Below are 17924 nucleotides of genomic sequence, written 5' to 3'. Positions count from 1 at the left end.
ATATTCCAAATTACTAAAAAAAACTATTAAAATTACAATTGGAATACTATTAATAACCGTTTGACCTGGCGGGGGTGGGGTCTACTTTTTTTCCTTTAAGCCACTTGGGAACTCCTCTTTTCATTTCCCCCTCTTTCTTGAGCTATTGGCACAGGGGGACCAATTCCCTAACAAAATTACAATGAACAGACCACCACAGGGTGGTCAGCAACGCCTAGGTGCAACATGGTATCCAGGGGGGCAAGATGACTTCTACATGCCAGAGGTCATATCCCCGTCTCCCCAAAGGTATGGATTTGGATACACATCTATTTGCGATTGCTGCCATTGCTGCCATTGCTGCAAATGACGAAAATCCGAGTACTAATTCACTCTAGAGTGATGCCAGAAGTGCCCGAGAACATGCAGGACAATATTGCTGAGATGGAATACCGCGCTGACCCCCGCCGGCAACAACAACCGCAATACCAACGCGCCAACACCTATCCCGAGCGCACTTCCTCCGCCGTCCAAGGTCCACCCCAACACAGTCATGTTCACGATCCCAGTTCCTACGCGCAATCCGCGACCTATGACAGCATGGATCACCCAAACTTTTCACCTTTCCCGGTCTTGCGGAACCCACCACCTAACGTCCCACCCACCGATGAACAGAGAGAAGCGAACTTGGAGCGCGCGCGGATGGCCGTGCTGTCCACCACAGACCCGGAAATGCAACTCGCATGGGCCTTGGACGCTCTCGCCTATGTCGAGGTCGCCGCGCAGAACGATGTCCGCCTCGGTTTGACCCAACCGCCGCGCCCGCAGACCCCGCAGGTGGAGCGGCAGCTAAGGGTCGACGCGATGAACATCGTCGGCTTTCTCGCCGAGCAGCGCCATCCCAAAGCGGAATTTATCAAGGGAATGTGGCTCGAGTTTGGCAAATTTGGCTGCCCCGTCGATCGCAAGGAGGCTTTCCGGTCATATTCCCGAGCCGCTGAGAAGGGATATGCGCGTGCCGAATACCGGATCGGAATGCAGTTTGAGAGCTCGGGTGAACCGGAGAAGGCAATCAAACATTATCAGCGGGGTGTTGCGCGGGCCGATTCTGCCTCGTACTATGTGGGTTATCAGTTAAACTGTGTATGACAGTGGAGAAACTAACATACTTGCAGCGCCTGGGAATGATGATCCTTCTGGGACAGCATGGACAGCACCAGGATTTCAATACTGGTTTGGAATACATCCGGCTGGCGGCGCAGTCATGCGACCAGAACGCACCTCAAGGTGCATACGTGAGTTCTATGCTAATCTTACCTTTGAAATTATTCTAATGGAGAAAAGGTATACGGCATGCTCTTGGCTCGGGAGCTCCCTCAAGTGAGCGTCCCGGAAAGCTTCCTACCCCTTGATCTGAACCTGGCACGTGTCAATATCGAAAAGGCGGCATATCACGGGTTCGCCAAGGCTCAGGTCAAGATGGGTGCTGCATATGAACTCTGCCAACTGAGCTGTGATTTCAATCCCGCGCTGTCTCTGCACTACAATGCACTGGCAGCCCGCCAGGGCGAGCCTGAAGCTGAGATGGCGATCAGTAAGTGGTTCCTGTGTGGACATGAGGGTATCTTTGAGAAGAACGACGAGCTGGCATTTACATATGCCCAGCGCGCGGCCCAGAGTGGTCTGCCAACAGCGGAATTCGCTCTGGGTTACTTCTATGAGGTTGGCATCTTTGTGCCGGTGGATATCAAGGAAGCCCGCTCTTGGTACGCCAAGGCCGCTGCCAGTGGCAACAAGGATGCATCTGGTCGGATTGAAAGCATCTCACGCTCAAAGACTCTGTCTAGAAAAGACCATGAGAAAATCGCGATCTCACGCATCAAGTCGACGCGATATACCGCTCATCAACGCGGTAATTCACTGGAATCAACCCCAGAGAATATTCAAATGCCAGATCCTTCGAGAATGACCTTGTCTGACGGCCCACCGTCCGCGGCTCCTTACCCCGATCGTCCCCATTCTACTCGTCCCCGGCCCCAACAGGGTTATCAGCTGTCGGACACCCGCCCAAGCTCTGCTTTCGGCGTCAATCCCAACCTTCGAACCAATGCACCGCAGGGATATGGTGGCCCACCTCCCCAAGGCCCCGCCCAAGGCCCTGGATCTCGCACTCCGTCTTATGGACCTAACGGACCCATGAATTACCGCCAGCCCGGCCCTGGAACACCTCTCAGCGCTCCTGCTGGACCTACGAGCCCGCAGGCTGGTAACATGACCAGTCCCGGCGGGGCTCCTCGTCTTGACATTGGCTATTCCGCACCAATGCCGCCTCCCGGTGGGCGACGCCCACCACCTCGACTTGACTCGGTCCCAGATCGCAAGCCTATTAGACCTCCTGTTTCTAGCCACAGCGGAATGTCCTCACCTGGTGTAGCATCTCCTCGCCCGCCTGGTTCGCCCTCGTTTCCCCCGCGTATGGAGTCCCGACAACCATCTCACGGCTCGGGTGCCTCGACGCCTCAGCCGGCGCCCTCAGTTGCGTCGTCGACTTCGTCCGCTCCGCAGCAGAAGCCCGCCAAACCGCCAAGCAAGGGACCCAAGACCTTCGAGGAGATGGGTGTTCCTAGTGCCAGTAAAGACAGTGATTGCGTATGTTAACCCTGCCTTTTCTTTTTGGCGATTGGACGCGAACTAAAGCTGACTTCTTGCAGATTGTGATGTGATACCCCGGGTTATGTTCCCTTTTTATCCAAACACGTTTGGCTGTCTCCGTTCAACTTTGCATTTCCCCTACTTTCTATAATCCCGGGGTTTCAAAAGTTTTCGCCGTCCGGGAGGCGAATGGTCTCAATGGGTCTCCTTGTTTCCACATAACTGCATTTGCACCCATTTTCATTTCTGCCTTGAGCCTTTTCCCGCCTCTGGACATATTATCATTCGGCTTGTAAGTTTGGGCATGAATTAGATATCAGGAGTAGTTATGAATTTATTGTTTTGCTTGAAAGCTCAAGACTCTTCCAATTGTAGTGTCACTTCTTCCACGTGAGATGTGAACTTCATCTACTTGTACCAACTCAGTGCAACTCAGTACAACGTCTTCCCAATCTTTTCAACATGGCTCCACGTAAGCCCAAGAACGATGTAACTGTTGGACATGATGGTTAGATATTCTCTTAGTCAAATTCTCGAAGCTGACCTACTGACTTTGACCCTCGCAAAGACGCTTCAATGATCCGGGAATACCTTCGTGAGTATCCGGCCGGTACCTTGACCTTGGCATGTGTTTGCTCAATGAATTATTCGACGAACTTGCAGGTCAACAAAAGTATGTTGGCTCTGATGAGTGATGAGTTGTTTCTATACGTTGATAACGTGGTGGCTAACATCGCCCGGCACAGTCGTCCATATTCGGTTCGCTCCCTCTTCAGAACAGCCCAGAAAAAGTCTGTTGATCAAGCATTCTTTAGGCCATCGACGTTTCTGCCAATCTTCACAACAAAGTGACCAAAAGTAAGACTGGTTCTGTGAGCTCGTCTGTGCTTTCCTAATATATGGATTCCTAGCGCAAGCCGCAAAGCTTCTCCGGGATTTGCATGAGAAGAAAGAGATTGAAGGGAGAGTTTCAGGTAAGTTGGGTATGCTTGAAGAAAAAAAACATGCTAAACCAAGTGACGTATAGGCAAACAGACAGTCTACCATGCCCGACAAGATCCCTCGGATATCATGCCCCCAGAGGTAGTCGCGGCTCTCAAGCTTGATATCGAAAGGCTCGAGGATGAGCTTGCAACTCTAAAGGCAAACGAAAAGAAGGCCCGAGCAGCATTAGCAGCCCTGCATGCAAAGCCCCGGATATCCGATCTCCGACAGGACATCAGCCGTCTCGAGAGCGAGGAATCGACAATTCAGGCTCGCTTAGCAAGTCGTCATGAGGGCGAGTCCGTTCAGATGTCACCGGAAGAAAGAGAAAAGCTCGAAAAAGAATGGAAATGTTGGCAACGACATGCCAACGTGCGTCGTCGCATCTGCCGCGATCTCTGGGGACAATGCTCAGAGGTACTTCCGGAGGACATGACTGCGGCTGAGTTGTGGGTGAGTTTTTCAGAATGACGAGTGACATAGCCTAGAGGATCCCCGACCCGTCAATGCTTTGGAATTCTGACAAATGTTATCAGGAATCTTTGGGGCTTGAAGGAACGCTCCAATAAGAGGTCATCGCGGAGTGGTGATCTCCCTAACTAGTCCCCGCTCGGGTCACATCATTTGACTACGATGTGCACGTTTACTATTCTACTTAGTTACTACGAGAGCTACAGACGGATTCTAGAGATCTTAGGGCTGTGTATTCTATTTCCGATGAAGATCTGATTCGCTGGTATGCAAGAACAGCTCGAGTATGGCATGGAGGCAACGAGGGAGGCGAACCGTAATCAGATGGACATTGTCATGAGGGGAGAGAGAGAGAGAGAGAGAGGCTGTGGTGAGATTGTATAAGATAATGGTGTTATATATTATCTTTCTAATATTATTTTCATGTATTTCTACACTTTCCGATTTCATATTTCATATCTCTTTCACACTCTTTCTCGAGTTGTTCGACAGGGCTGTGAATCATCTAATATCGAATCCCCCACCGCCCGCCGAGCCTATCTTTCCCCTCTCCAATCTCCAAACCCCTCCCACTTCTCCATGCAGGTGTCTTCTCGTCCTCTGTCATCTCGTCGACCCAGTCATTCAGAGATGAGAGGTCGTGCGCCTCTTCCGGTTGCTTCTGGGGCGCCCCAGAATCCTCAGAATGGACATTCTCGCAATCCATCAGCACTTGATGTTGCCCGCAGCCCGCCGAATCAGAACAATAAGAGTAAGTCCTTGACTTCGATTCATTCATACCCATTATTGCAATGTCTAGAATACGAGCTAATCTTTGCAATCGTCCATGCAGACACCAAACATGTTCCTTGCAAATTCTTCCGCCAGGGTGCCTGTCAGGCAGGCCCCGCTTGTCCTTTTTACATTCCACCGATGCCGGAATTGACTATGCTCCTTGCAAGTATTTTGCAAAGGTATGAATTGGCACTGTTTCAAAGTCATACCCTCTTTGCGCATTTTCCGAGGCTATCGGAAGTTAACGGGGCAATGGTTCTAGGGAAACTGCAAGTTCGGCGCAAAATGCGCACTGGCACACATCCTACCCGACGGACGGAGAGTCAACCGGCCGACTGGGAACATGGGAATGGGAAGCGGCCACCTCAACCTAGGCGGCCGGGTCAATCCGCAGGCCTATGTCAACCAGGACTCCGCCTTGACCAACTCGGTGCTCTCCCAGCAGCGCATGAACGGCCACGAGCAGCCTCGATATGCCCCACAGCTGGCCCCGCAGGAGGAGTATGGATCCCTGCATGGGCAGCAACAGCCATCCTATGATGGAATCCCCACGATCGATACGGGCCTGGCCTCCGATGCCGGCTCCAAGTATGGATCTCCCGCTGAAGATGTCCGATATCCCATGTCGCCTAGTAACAACCACCTTAGCGCTCTCGACGCGGGGCTCCCGGCTTCGTTCGACAGCCAAGGTATCTCTCATGCCGCCCGTTACGGTCCGGTGGCTGCTTCCATGCCCTCGCAATTTGGATTGGAATCGCCGCCACCCCAGAGACCGGGACAAGCAGATGTATTCCGGAACCTGCGCGACATCGGTTATGGTACCAGCTTGCGCAAGCCTTCATCCAACATCGGGTCTTCTCCCCCTGCCCCCGAAGATACAGTCGGCACCCGGTTCATGCACTCGTCGCGCCCCGTCAAGCCACGCATGCTTTCTGCTAGTGTTCCTCGCCCCACAGCCCTCGAGGACTGGGATGAAAACTTCCCTATGGAAGAGGATTACCTGCCAGTCAACCTGCACGATGATGTTCTGACCCCGCAGGAAAAGCTACGCCGCCTCTCTCGAACTGATAACGACCTAGGATCCAGCCACCGCGACATCAGCGGCCTCGGCATGACCAGCACCAGCTTCTCTAAGACTGGTTCTCCTTTGGCATCGAGCCCGTCTCGATTTGGTGCATTGTTTGCCAAGCAGCGCCAGCGCAAGGAAGAGGAATCTCATGGCTCTTCCTCTTTCCACATCGGTTCTCCTCTCCGTGAATCATCGCTGAACCCAATCACCAGTCCTAGCCTGGGACCCATTGGCAGTAGCCGGGCATCCCACGAAGGGGCGTCGTTTATCTCTAGCCCTGGACGTCAGTCCTCAATGTCGATGATTTCTGAGCAGCTCGGCGGCATGGGCCTTCACCCTGGTTCTGCTCGCCAGTCGTCTGCTGGTCCTAGCGGGCCTACCGGCCGCCTTGACCGAATCATCTCCTCTCCTGTCAACACAAGTAAGATTGAGGAGGAAGAGCAGAGTGACCTGGTCTTCGATATGGAGGAAGAGGTCGGCAACAAGCGGAACAGTGCCTCATGGAGTGAGAACAAAGAAAGTTCCTCCTAATCTGTCCTCTTTGTTTCACCCAATTTCATCATGATACGTCAAATCCAAGTCCAGCATTGCGAGATGTTCATATTCACCAAAAACACAGGAAAAAGGGTATTGGAGTTCAATTGGGCAACATACATCAAGCGACAAAACAAAAGAGGGTCCAAGACAATACATCCTTCTCTCTCTTCAAGTGAGATATTTGGTTCGGCAAAAGACAAAAGGCGACAAGAAAAAAAACTTCACATCCCTCTCATCATAGACTGGCACTCAGCATCATCTGCCTTGTTTCATTCCATTTGGAATCATCTAGACCAGTCATATGTGTTTCTCATTGCTGGGCTTTCAGAGGATTCTCTGATCGGCCATTTACTGTATTAATCTCTGCCTTTTCACTGTTTTTATTCGTTTCATTTCTGGGTATCACAGGGTGCCTGGGTTGACATATCTCGACTCTCTTTTCTCTTTCATATCTGCTTCTGTTTCATGATTACACGACCACTGCGATCACTGGTGTTTCCTAGGTTCTTACTTTGTCTTCTTCTCCCTTGTTCTTTGTCCCCTACTGTCGGAATATGCGGTCTTGATTCTCAGGACTGCAGGCATGTACAAACTGGAGATGTGCAAATAAACAATTCCTTGATACTTTTTGATCTCTTGGTAGATGTAGATGTCTTCAGTATGCAGTTTGCTTGACAGCAGGTTGATATTCAAACTGTTGTTGAGGGCGAATCGGGTATATATAAAATCACCATCTCCAGCTAGAACTAACATCGAATTGAAATTTAGTGACAAATTGTAGATAAGAACCTCCATATTCTTATAATTGACATGTGCGATTTAACGATCGAAGCTTATAAAGGCCTAAAATAAGGATCAATTCATGTTCTACCTAATCATACACATTCCTAAACTAAAATAGACGCCTTGAATTACGCCTTTCGAAACCAAATCATGAAACCACGCCGATATGTTCACCCGATATAACTAAGCCTCGTCCAGGTACAAAGCAGTACCTTTCAAATTGACCAAACCATCCTGCGCAGACTGAGCCTGGATCTGCTGCGTCTGCTCCACAGCCTGGCGATCTGCCACAGCACCACGCTCTCGCGTTCCATCAAGGTCCATAACATCATCATCCCGAGCTTGATGGAGATATCCATACAGTTGATCTGTACCCGTAACGATGCGCTGCACCAACGTCTCAACTGCTTTGCCAGTAAGCGCCTCGGCACGGCCCGCAAGCTCAGACTCAACCTCAGCGCGCTGGCGCTTCGCAGCGTCTTCACGTTCCATCCGCTCATCGGCCAACTTGCGTTTCCGCTCCTCGACCTTCTTTTGGTGCTCCTCCTTGGTAGCAAGATATTTGAGGGAATGGCCAAGCTTCTGCTTCGAGGACGGGATGAAGTCCACCGGCGGCGCAGAGAAGAAGAGCACGCGGCCGTGGTCGTCGCAGTGGAATTGGTCACGGATGTCTTCTGGGATAGCGGCGTTGGCTGCATCACTCAAGTGGAAGACTTCCACGGGCCGCGGGGCGTTGGGGTTGTACACGGCTGGCGGGGCTTGCATGCGGTTTTGGGGGTAGCCGGTGTACGGCGATGGCTGGGCCGGTGAGTATGTCTGGGCCGGTGGTGAGGGCTGATATGCGCCCGCTGGTGTTTGCGGGTTGGCGAGGTTGCTTGCGCGGCGTTGGAGGGATGCAGTAAAGGCCTGGGATGGGGTCATTTGATGGAAGCCTGGTGGGCGGATGGGAGCAGGAGTGGTGTGTATGATGATCGGGGGTGCTGGCGGAGCACGTGTTTGTGCAGCAGTGCCTGGGCTCATGGCCGTCCTGGGGAGCGATTGGCTCAGTTGACGGGGTGCTACAGACTGGGGCAAAGAAGGAGGAGGCGGGGATGGGGTTGGCTCGGGTGGTGGGGATTCCTAATGCTGTCAACTTTCTAGGATCTTTTGTCATGGGGGAAAAGACTTACATTCTCATCTCGTGGACGGCGGTGAACAGCGCCGGCAATAGGGGGCGCATTGTCGGCCCCCCAGGTCGGCCGAGGAAGGTCATCGGTCTCCTTGGAATCCTCTTTGAGAAGATGCTTGATCGGACTGGGAATTTTCTTGATCTTGCGCGGCACATCGAAGAGATCCATCTCGTAGTCTTTCTCTCGCACTTCATCCGGCAGACAGCTGGCCCATGTCTTGATCTTGTTCAACTTGTGTTTCTCCTCATTGTACCGAGCCTCACACACGTATATTTCCTTATCCGGTGCCAGATCCCTTGGGCGACCACGGCTGTAGCGGGTGAAGAACATAACGAAGCAGCGATCCACAATCTCATCAATCCTGTGGTCTCGGTATTGCCCAGTCTTCACGACCTCGTTGGGGTAGAAGTGCTTCTCGAAGTGATGGACTGTCTGCTCAGGACGGTAATACCAGCATGCGTTGATCCATTTCTCTCCATCGGAGTCCTGCCAAGTTCGGTAGATCTGCGCAACTATGGGCTTGGTCACATCGTTTTGGTTTTGGATATGAACCCAGTCGCCAACCTTCCACAGTTCACCGCGGTGGAGAATACCATCAGGGAGTGGGAAGCGTCCGTCTTCCATCAAGAACTCGCTGTCAGGCTTCTTCTTTTCTTGCTCGGCCAACTTTCGTGATTCGGTTTGCAGATCCACCGCATCCTTGAAGATCTGACTGTCGGACTGGTTGTAAGCCTTGGCATTCTCGAACATGAGATCAAGATCGCGCATGAAATGGTCGACGGAGTTGTACTTCTTGCGCTTGGACTTGCGCTTGATAATATCGATGGCGATGGGTTCCTTGATCTCCATGTAGTAGTCCGGATAAGCGGCTTTGTCGGGGAGGCGTTCAAAGTGTGTGATCTTCAGGTAGCCACCGGCGCCCTTGAACTTCCGAATTCCCTTCAGGATTGTCTTGATGCGGATTTCCATGGGTGTGTCCACGCGCGGAGGACGACCTCGTTTTTTGCGAAGGTCGGGTTCATGCTTTTGAGTCATTCCACGCTTGAAGCCGGGCTTGGGACCGGGCTTCTTTCTTCGTCGGCCCTCATCCTCGGAGTCGTCATCCTCATCTTCTTCCTCCTCCTCCTCTTCCTCCTCGTCGTCAGGCAGCGGATCAGCCTCTGGGATCTCTCCAAGATCGGGTAGCTCTGCTTCGTCAGCGGGAATTAGGCCTTGAGCGGCCAACTTTCTGAACTCGGAGGCGAAAACTTCCTGGAAATTGTCAGTTGAATGCCTAGGGTGACCGAGTTTACTCCAACATACTTTCACAACCAGCGCATCTTCGTAGGCCTGTGATCTAGGTCTGTTGTATGTTTGCGCATTGTGCGGGATCTAGATCGTTAGCTAGCAGGAAACCTGGAGGGGCGCAACCACTCACCAAGGCGCAATCGCGGACAAATTCGGAAAAGTGCTTGTATTCCCGTTTGTTGATGCGCGCTTTCAAAATACTCAGGGCCACCGGCTCCTTGATGATATCGTAGTAGTCGGGAACATAGCGCTTGTTGACACTGCGATGGAACAATCGCGACGGGTCATGACCACTGCGCAAGAAAATAATTAGCCAGCGATCGTTTTATATGCCAGGGTTAATCGCACTCTTCTTCTCGATAGTCATAAATTGCCATGACCACATCCATCATCAGTTTCCATGTTTCGCGGGTGATCGCACCGTCATTCTCGATGGAGTTGACGGGTTGTTCACGCGGGGGTTGCGATAGCTCCTTCTCGGACTCCATGTCGTTGGCGACAAGCGCGTTTCCACGCGGTAAATTTGGCAGCCGTTGAGATCAAAGAAACCAAAGAAAGTAAGCCAGAATTCAGGTAAGACAGTAGGGGAAGCCTTGAAGCCCTGGAGAGGTTGGAGAATGTTTTACGAGCGCGTGAAGCTGTTGCTGACTCAGCGACCACTTGACGTTACATACGGTAATTTCATGACGAGATTCATGACGACCTTGAAAGATTCGCGACGATAACCTCACATTCTTCATGAGAGTGTGTATTTGGACTGCATCATGGCATTTATATTCGCATCTCTTCTATCGGTATTTGTGCTATACTTGCATACTGTGGTTGGAGTTGTCCTTGAGGCCCAACATACTCCGTACTGTCAATATACATACCTAGGTATAGGTAGGTCTGCAAGGCTATGGTTACTATGATTGGCTTAGTACTTGGGTATGTAGTCTCTGTTTGCAGCAGTGTTTGTGACTTCAATGTTTTGGATCTGAAGGAGAAGTGAACTAATTCATATACTAGTCCTACTCTTCTTGTCCCCAAAAAAAGGGGAATCTTACCTACCTAGGTAGGTATACCATTTGGCTTACATCGCAGACTGCTTCCGGTATACCCATACCCCACACGGCGAGTCGTCATATCTCCCTATCAGTGGAACTTTCCCAAGATTCTGAAGGTTGTCCATCTCACAGTTCTCTAAGCTCTCTCTTCAAGACTTCATCACTATGAGAATTCGAGTCCGTGGGCCTTCAGGCCAGTCAACTGTTACCTTGGACGATGCCGCAACTATCAAAGATCTCCGAACCCAAATTGCGGAGAAGACCGGCCTTGCTGCCTTTGACGTCAAATATGGATACCCTCTCAAACCACTCGACCTTGACAGTTTCCAACCAGACCAGAGGATATTGGAAGTCGGGATAAATTTAAACGGAGAGTCACTCATCGTCGCACAGAAAGAGGGGGCCAGCCGGGGCGTGAGCGACGATGCGCTAACAGCTCGAACGGCGCCACCACAACCATCGCAGCCATCGCAGCCACAAATGCCGCAAATACCACACGAGAGCACCGCCGAAGACCCGCCAGAAATAGCCTCCCCAGAACATGCTGGAACGTTCGTTCTCCGGGTGATGCCCGACGACAACTCGTGCCTTTTCCGAGCAGTTGGCGCTGCAGTCATGGGCGATATGGACACGATGGTCGAGCTGCGATCGATCATTGCAGGAGCTATTCAATCAAATCCGTCGGAATATACAGCAGCAATCTTGGGCAAAAAGCCGGACGAATACTGTACCTGGATCCAGAACGAGGACTCGTGGGGTGGCGCCATCGAGCTTAAGATTCTCAGCGAATACTTCAATATCGAGATATGCTCCATCGATGTACAGACTCTGAACATGTTTCAGTTTAATGAAGGAGCACCCACGCGGTGTATTGTCGTGTACTCGGGGATTCACTACGATGTCCTTGCGCTGTCCCCCTCCCGACCACCCTACACCCATGCCAACCCACTGGCGCATGACGACACAAAGATCTTTGAGGCTGTTGATCCGGTTGTTTTGGGAAAGGCCAAAGAATTGTGCCGGGTGTTGCAAGGCAAGCACTACTACACGGACACTTCTGGGTTTACTGTTCGCTGCAACATCTGCGGGGGCACATTCACTGGAGAGAAGGGTGCTACGAAGCATGCCGCGGAGACCGGCCATTATGATTTTGGAGAGGCGAGTTAGCATTACAATAGGATAGATAAGCATACTGCGGGATTGTCTAAAGTCATGAAGGCTGCTTCATTGTCATGAATCAAGTGGTGTGCTGTATGGCATAGAACCACTCTCACATATCGTACAAAATAATCTTGGGTCTCATAGCATGGCAACCTCATCTGCATCATCTTCCTCCTCCTCTTCTCCTGATTCTGCGCTTTCTTCTGGGTTACCTCCCCATTCCACATCATGGTGAACGGGATCCGTGAAGAATTCATGCTGCAGGGCATCCGCAGCACTAAGCCGCTTAGACGGGTCCAATTCCATCAGTCCAGACAACAGACGTGTTGCTTGCTGTTCGCTTTCCGTCAGATCTTCCACACAGCTTGACCATTTCACTAGCTTCTCCCAGCTGTAGCCCTTCTCGCCGATGGTTGGGATATTTGTTTCGAAAATCTGTCCATGCATGGCCGCGGCGGTCTTCATGCGTCGGGTGCCGAAGATGCTCGACATTTCGATCATCGCATCGATGTCGTCGGCAGAGTTGAAGAAGGGGAACCGACGTCCTAGTAGAGTTAGAAGAATGACACCCACTGACCACATGTCAATCTTTGTGGTTTGTGATGTGCATTTAAAGAGAACTTCCGGGGCACGGAAGCCTCGAGTCCCAGCGCGGTTCGCTCGCCGTGATGGCCGTGAATCATTCTTGGGGTAGCCGGCTGAAAATCCCGTGGATGGGGGTTCTTGGAGTAGTAGCTTGACAGGATCCGGCTTCGCCGGACGTAGCTTTGGTGAGTACAGAGACATGGGCTGCTGTATTCTGAACCTTGGCGCTGTTGGGAAAGTCAGTGTATGTGCAACAACATATAGCAGTCAAGAATCGTACTTCTGCAAGCCCAAAGTCAACCAGGACACCTTCTTTCAGATCTGGATTGTAGAGAAAGTTGCTTAAAGACATTAGTATGGTTCAGGGCACCGAGTCTGATACACTTACGTCGGCTTGATATCACGGTGAAGGATATCGTGTTCATGTACCGAGTTCAAGGCAGTCATAAGAGACCGTAGATAATGGCGCATATCTGCAACCATGAATGTGCGGTATTGAATGCGAAAGTCGGTATGGGGAAAGTAGGGCAACACGGCAACCACTTGGTCCTGGTATCGGAAAGCAGTGATCAGCGGGCAAACAGACCCGCATCCTCTAAGGTCGTGCAGGAGTTCTAGCTCGTTCTGAATCCGCAGCGGGCTACTTGTCACATAGATCTTCTTCAATGCGACAAATTTGGTTTTTTTCCGTCCGGTTGGCTCGCCTTGAACTCTTCGTCGTTTGGATGGAGGCTCCGTATAGTTGTCTTGGGCTGGGGTTGAGGCATCCCAGTCGTTCTGGTGTGCGTCATAATGAAGGTCCTCTGCTTTGTAGACCGTGGAGAATGTACCTATTAGCCAGTCAGCAAAGACTCCTCTCCCACCAATAGCGGAACCAGTTATACCTTCTCCGATCCTATTCACCAGACGAAACCGATCTGAAATTCCTGGGAATGTGTCTTCGAGCTTTCGCATATCCTCCCTGACCGATTCGTCCACCTCTTCCTCGTAGTCACTCTCCGGGGGTGCATCGCTTTGTGAGACTGGTTCGTCATCCTGTGCCAACGAGTATTTGTGTTTCAATTGTGGCTCTTGGAAGGAACTGCTGTGCTTTAGCTCAAATATGCCTGGGGCAGCGCGGAGGGCCGACATGGCGGCATGGAAGACAATGAGGAGTCTATGACTTGAATCTGTTGAGTAATGAAGTGGAAAAGCAAAGTCATAAGATCATGTCGCGTGTTAGGCCAAGGTCAAGGTTCCTTTCAATGTTTATCGTAACTGCCACAAAAAACACGGACAACCGTGGAAGAATTACCATGCGGTGACCAAATATGACAATACGACTGCCGGGTGAATCGATCAATACAAGGCGGTGAGGTACAACTTGAGAGGGGTCTACCACATTAGCGGTGAAATATGAGCTGCTGATTACATAAGTTGGACCAAAAAGGGCAAAAGCCAAACAAATGGGAGCTTATCAACAAATCGGCTTTCCTCCCCGCTTTCACCTCTTTTTCCAACACCCGCGACAATGGAGGACAGAATACAATTCAACATAAATGAATCACTCAAATATTACTTGAGTGATCCCGCTTCGATCCCGACTCCTGATGCGGACCCGGAACTGCTGGATTGCGAATCGGATCCTGATCAACTTTCGCCAGCGTTGATTGACAGCGTCTTGAACCCGATCGTGGATGCTGTGGCAGAGAACCCCGAAGGATTAACACGAGCATCATTATTTGACTCGCTACAGTTTTTATTAAAGTGCGCACCGGTCCCTTCCCAACTTGCCCATGGAGGCTGGCGCCCGCCTGGACTCGAATCTGACGATCCTTTTCACTCTTGCAGATACGCGACCTTTCTTCCTGCAAAGTACTTGAGCAAACTTTTGGATTTGGTTATTTCTGGTCTGTCTGTCGAGGCAGACATCATCCATGGAGACCTTGAATCCGACGACCAGGATGCCATTCAACACCACAAGCAGCTTTTGGAGATGTACGGGTTCCTTTTGCAGTGGGCCTTGTCTGCCGTAGAGGTCAAGGCTGCAGAGAAGCCCACTGAAGCAGCACCCGTGCGACGAGGAGGACCCAAATCCAAGAAATCCGCCAGTAGTGGCCAGTGGGATTGGACGCCCCAAATCCAAATATCCATGGAGACCATGTGCAAGGTGATGAAGCTCAAGCTAGGACGCATTTTTTTGACTACTTCGGATCGTGATACTTTTATTACCTTATTCACGCGCACAATCTACCTGGTCCTTGAGAGCGAACAGCGGGTGAAGAGCATGGCCATTCGCATGCATGCTTTCAAGGTTCTTTGCATCGCAGTCAAGCATCACGGCCAGGCCTTTGGTAGGTATTATGATGCTTATACCGGTTGAGCGGTAGCTGACTTCAGAACAGGAGCTCAAACTTCGATTGTGCAGAGCTTGACTTACTTTGAACATCTCTCCGAGCCCATGGCCGAATTCCTCCATATTCTCGCAGAACAATATGACTATCCACAGCTTTCGGACGAGATCTTGAAGTAAGATTATATCAGCGAACTGGCAAGATAGCTGCTAACCTTACGTGTAGGGAGCTCGGAAATAAGGAGTTCAATTCTAATGATACGAGGGGCCCCAAGTCTGTATCGACATTTATTATCAAACTGTCTGAACTTGCGCCCAGATTGATTATCAAACAAATGACCCTTCTGGCTAAACAGCTGGATAGCGATGTATGTGACTCTTTCAGTTTTCCCAAAGTTCCGCTAACAAGTCCAGGCATATACTCTCCGCTGTGCAGTAATCGAGGTCTGCGGAAACCTCATCTCCGATCTCAGCCGACAGGAAGAACGCAGTGATAATTATAAGACCCAGATCAATGCCTTTTTCGATGTACTGGAAGAAAGATTCCTTGATATCAACCCTTACTGTCGCTGTCGCGCGATCCAGGTATTCATGCGAATCTGCGACCTAGAGCAAAAGTTCCCGAAGAGGCGACAGGCTGCAGCGGAACTCGCCGCCAGAAGCTTGGAGGATAAGAGCAGCAATGTGCGACGTAATGCGATCAAACTGCTGTCCAAACTTGTTTCCACACATCCTTTCAGTGTTATGCATGGTGGGCTCCTCTCATACAAGGAGTGGACAGATAGACTGGACGTGGTTGACGCTGAGTTGAATGCGCTGCGTCCTCCTGAAACACCTGGCTTTGAGGCAGGTGACATGACTCAGGTTGACCCTGAATTGTTGGACGACGCTACACAGATGCCGGATGATTCTCCATCAAAAGCGCCCCGGATGAGTGAAGAAGAGAAGGCTATTGCTGTGCAGAAAGCCGCAGAACAGGCTGCTACCTCTGAATTGATGACACGCCTCCAACTGACGAGGAAATATTACAACGAGGCTATCCGGTTCATCGAAGTGCTTCACTCCGGGTCCACCATCGTCACACAGTTACTTTCATCCCGGAACAAGAGTGAGGTTATCGAAGCCATGGATTTCTTTGTTGTTCTCGATGCGTACAAGGTTGAGACTGCCCGCAGTGGGATTCGACGTATGCTGCGCCTGATTTGGACTAAGGGCAACAGCGACGAAGGAAAGGGCGTCCAGACACATCTGATTGATTGTTACAAGGGCCTCTTCTTTGATGCACCGGGCTCTTTCTCACCCAATGATGCTGCAAACTACATCGCCCGCAACATGATCAGTTTGACGTTTGGTGCAACTCCTGCAGAACTGACCTGCCTCGAGCAGCTCCTCAGCACAATGATGAAGGCTGGAAACGTATCCGAGGCAGTCATCGCCAAGCTATGGCAAGTTTACAGTATCCAGAAGAAAGAAATCTCACGGACTCAGCGCAGGGGTTCGATCATCGTCCTCGGAATGCTTGCCCTGGCAGATCCAGAGGTTGTGGTGAAAGAGATCGAGGCCATGCTGCGCATCGGTCTTGGTAGCTTAGGCAGAGCTGACCTCGTGCTCGCCAAGTACACTTGTATTGCTTTGCGGCGCATGATTCCCGGACGTCAGGCGAAAACAAAGGAGGTTGTTGGCATTCCCAAACTCGCCAGTGACCACTCTGTTTTGGTCAAGCTAGCGGCCATGCTTGAGATCGAGACAGCCAGCAAGGAATGGTATGGAGTGGCAGAGCACGCGCTCAACGCCATTTACACTTTGTCCAAGCACCCCGACGTCCTTTGCTCCGATATCCTCCGACGAAAGACCAGATTCGTCTTTGCGCCACATCTTCAACAACGCCCACCTTCTTCTCATGCCTCTGTCAATGCAGAAGAGGAGCAGCAACGACCTGGGACTGCATCCACCGAGGGTCAGGAATCTAAGCCCAAGCCAGCATCTGCTGCACTTTCGCAGCTGCTGTACGTCGTTGGTCACGTTGCAATCAAGCAAATCGTGCATTTGGAGCTGTGTGAACTCGACTTCAAACGCCGCAAAGTCGAACAAGAGAAGAACAAAGCAGCAGCAGCTCCTCGGGAAGAAGACAACGCCGAAGAAGACGAGCTTGATCTCATTGGCGGAACAACAGAAGACGACTTCCAGGATGCTATGGCCCATATCCGAGAACGTGAGCTCCTCTATGGAGGGAACTCCCTTTTGGCCAAATTTGGCCCGCTAGTAGTGGAGATATTGGCCAACAACAACTCCTACCCGGATCGTGACCTGCAGGCCTCTGCGACCCTTTGCCTGGCCAAGCTCATGTGCGTATCAGCAGAGTACTGCGAGAAGAACCTGCCACTCCTCATCACTATCATGGAGCGGTCCGAAGATCCTATCGTGCGTAGCAATGCTGTGATTGCGCTAGGCGACATGGCCGTTTGCTTCAACCACCTCATCGACGAGAACACCGATTTCCTCTACCGTCGTTTGAATGACGACGATGACTCCGTCAAGCGCACGTGCCTTATGACCCTTACCTTCCTCATCTTGGCTGGTCAAGTCAAGGTCAAGGGACAACTGGGCGAGATGGCGAAATGTCTGGAGGATGATGACAAGAAGATCGCTGATCTGGCTCGCATGTTCTTCACGGAACTTGCGACCAAGGATAATGCCGTGTACAACCACTTTGTTGACATGTTCAGTCTGTTGAGTGCAGAACCCAACCTAGATGAAGCGTCTCTCCGCCGTATCGTCAAGTTCTTGATCGGGTTTGTCGAGAAGGTATTTTTTTTTCTCCTTTTAATTTCTAATGATCTATGCTAATGTTGGCTCAGGAAAAACACGCTCGACAGCTGGCCGAGAAGCTGGCCGCTCGACTTCCTCGTTGCGAAACTGAGCGACAGTGGAACGATGTTGCGTATGCCCTATCTCTTCTGCCGCATAAGAATGAGGAGATCACCAAGACTGTCAGTACAGGGTTCAAGGTCGTTAGTGCCGCCGCCTGAAACTGATTTGAGATGGATTATGTGTTGATGTACTTGATGATTGGAGTCTGGCGGCGTTAGTCTTTT

General features: G+C 51.1%; 6 protein-coding genes across 6 annotated transcripts; 4 read left to right on the top strand and 2 right to left on the bottom strand.

The window, feature by feature from the left end:
• Positions 1-181: 181 nt before the first annotated feature.
• On the top strand, positions 182-4184 carry N7489_002856 (Chitin synthase activator (Chs3); the record flags this gene model as incomplete). Its single annotated transcript, XM_056708611.1, has 8 exons — positions 182-288; positions 378-1101; positions 1155-1274; positions 1324-2628; positions 3447-3489; positions 3543-3605; positions 3659-4068; positions 4152-4184. 8 exons carry the CDS (start codon positions 182-184, stop codon positions 4182-4184), a joined length of 2805 nt encoding a protein of 934 aa, XP_056572913.1.
• A 481-nt stretch (positions 4185-4665) lies between these two features.
• On the top strand, positions 4666-6460 carry N7489_002855 (putative spindle poison sensitivity protein Scp3; the record flags this gene model as incomplete). The annotated part of the gene is made up of 3 exons (XM_056708610.1): positions 4666-4841; positions 4919-5039; positions 5123-6460. The coding sequence occupies 3 exons, from the start codon at positions 4666-4668 to the stop codon at positions 6458-6460; spliced, it is 1635 nt and encodes a 544-aa protein (XP_056572912.1).
• Positions 6461-7432: 972 nt separating this feature from the next.
• Positions 7433-10193, bottom strand: N7489_002854 (putative RSC complex subunit (RSC1); the record flags this gene model as incomplete). The annotated part of the gene is made up of 5 exons (XM_056708609.1): positions 7433-8368; positions 8419-9669; positions 9721-9789; positions 9836-9998; positions 10054-10193. The coding sequence occupies 5 exons, from the start codon at positions 10191-10193 to the stop codon at positions 7433-7435; spliced, it is 2559 nt and encodes an 852-aa protein (XP_056572911.1).
• Positions 10194-10916: 723 nt separating this feature from the next.
• Positions 10917-11918, top strand: N7489_002853 (ubiquitin-specific protease OTU1; the record flags this gene model as incomplete). The annotated part of the gene is made up of 1 exon (XM_056708608.1): positions 10917-11918. The coding sequence occupies one exon, from the start codon at positions 10917-10919 to the stop codon at positions 11916-11918; it is 1002 nt and encodes a 333-aa protein (XP_056572910.1).
• Positions 11919-12050: 132 nt separating this feature from the next.
• Positions 12051-13628, bottom strand: N7489_002852 (serine/threonine protein kinase CDC7; the record flags this gene model as incomplete). The annotated part of the gene is given in 4 exon segments (XM_056708607.1): positions 12051-12677; positions 12691-12838; positions 12886-13327; positions 13382-13628. 4 exon segments carry the CDS (start codon positions 13626-13628, stop codon positions 12051-12053), a joined length of 1464 nt encoding a protein of 487 aa, XP_056572909.1.
• Positions 13629-14007: 379 nt separating this feature from the next.
• On the top strand, positions 14008-17858 carry N7489_002851 (condensin subunit YCS4; the record flags this gene model as incomplete). The annotated part of the gene is made up of 5 exons (XM_056708606.1): positions 14008-14830; positions 14882-15005; positions 15056-15197; positions 15244-17634; positions 17688-17858. 5 exons carry the CDS (start codon positions 14008-14010, stop codon positions 17856-17858), a joined length of 3651 nt encoding a protein of 1216 aa, XP_056572908.1.
• Positions 17859-17924: the final 66 nt, after the last annotated feature.

This window comes from Penicillium chrysogenum (assembly GCF_028827035.1).
Source record: "Penicillium chrysogenum strain IBT 35668 chromosome Unknown utg000001l_segment0_segment0, whole genome shotgun sequence".
In the NCBI taxonomy this organism is placed as follows: domain Eukaryota; kingdom Fungi; phylum Ascomycota; class Eurotiomycetes; order Eurotiales; family Aspergillaceae; genus Penicillium; species Penicillium chrysogenum.
This window is presented reverse-complemented; position numbering and strand designations above follow the sequence as displayed.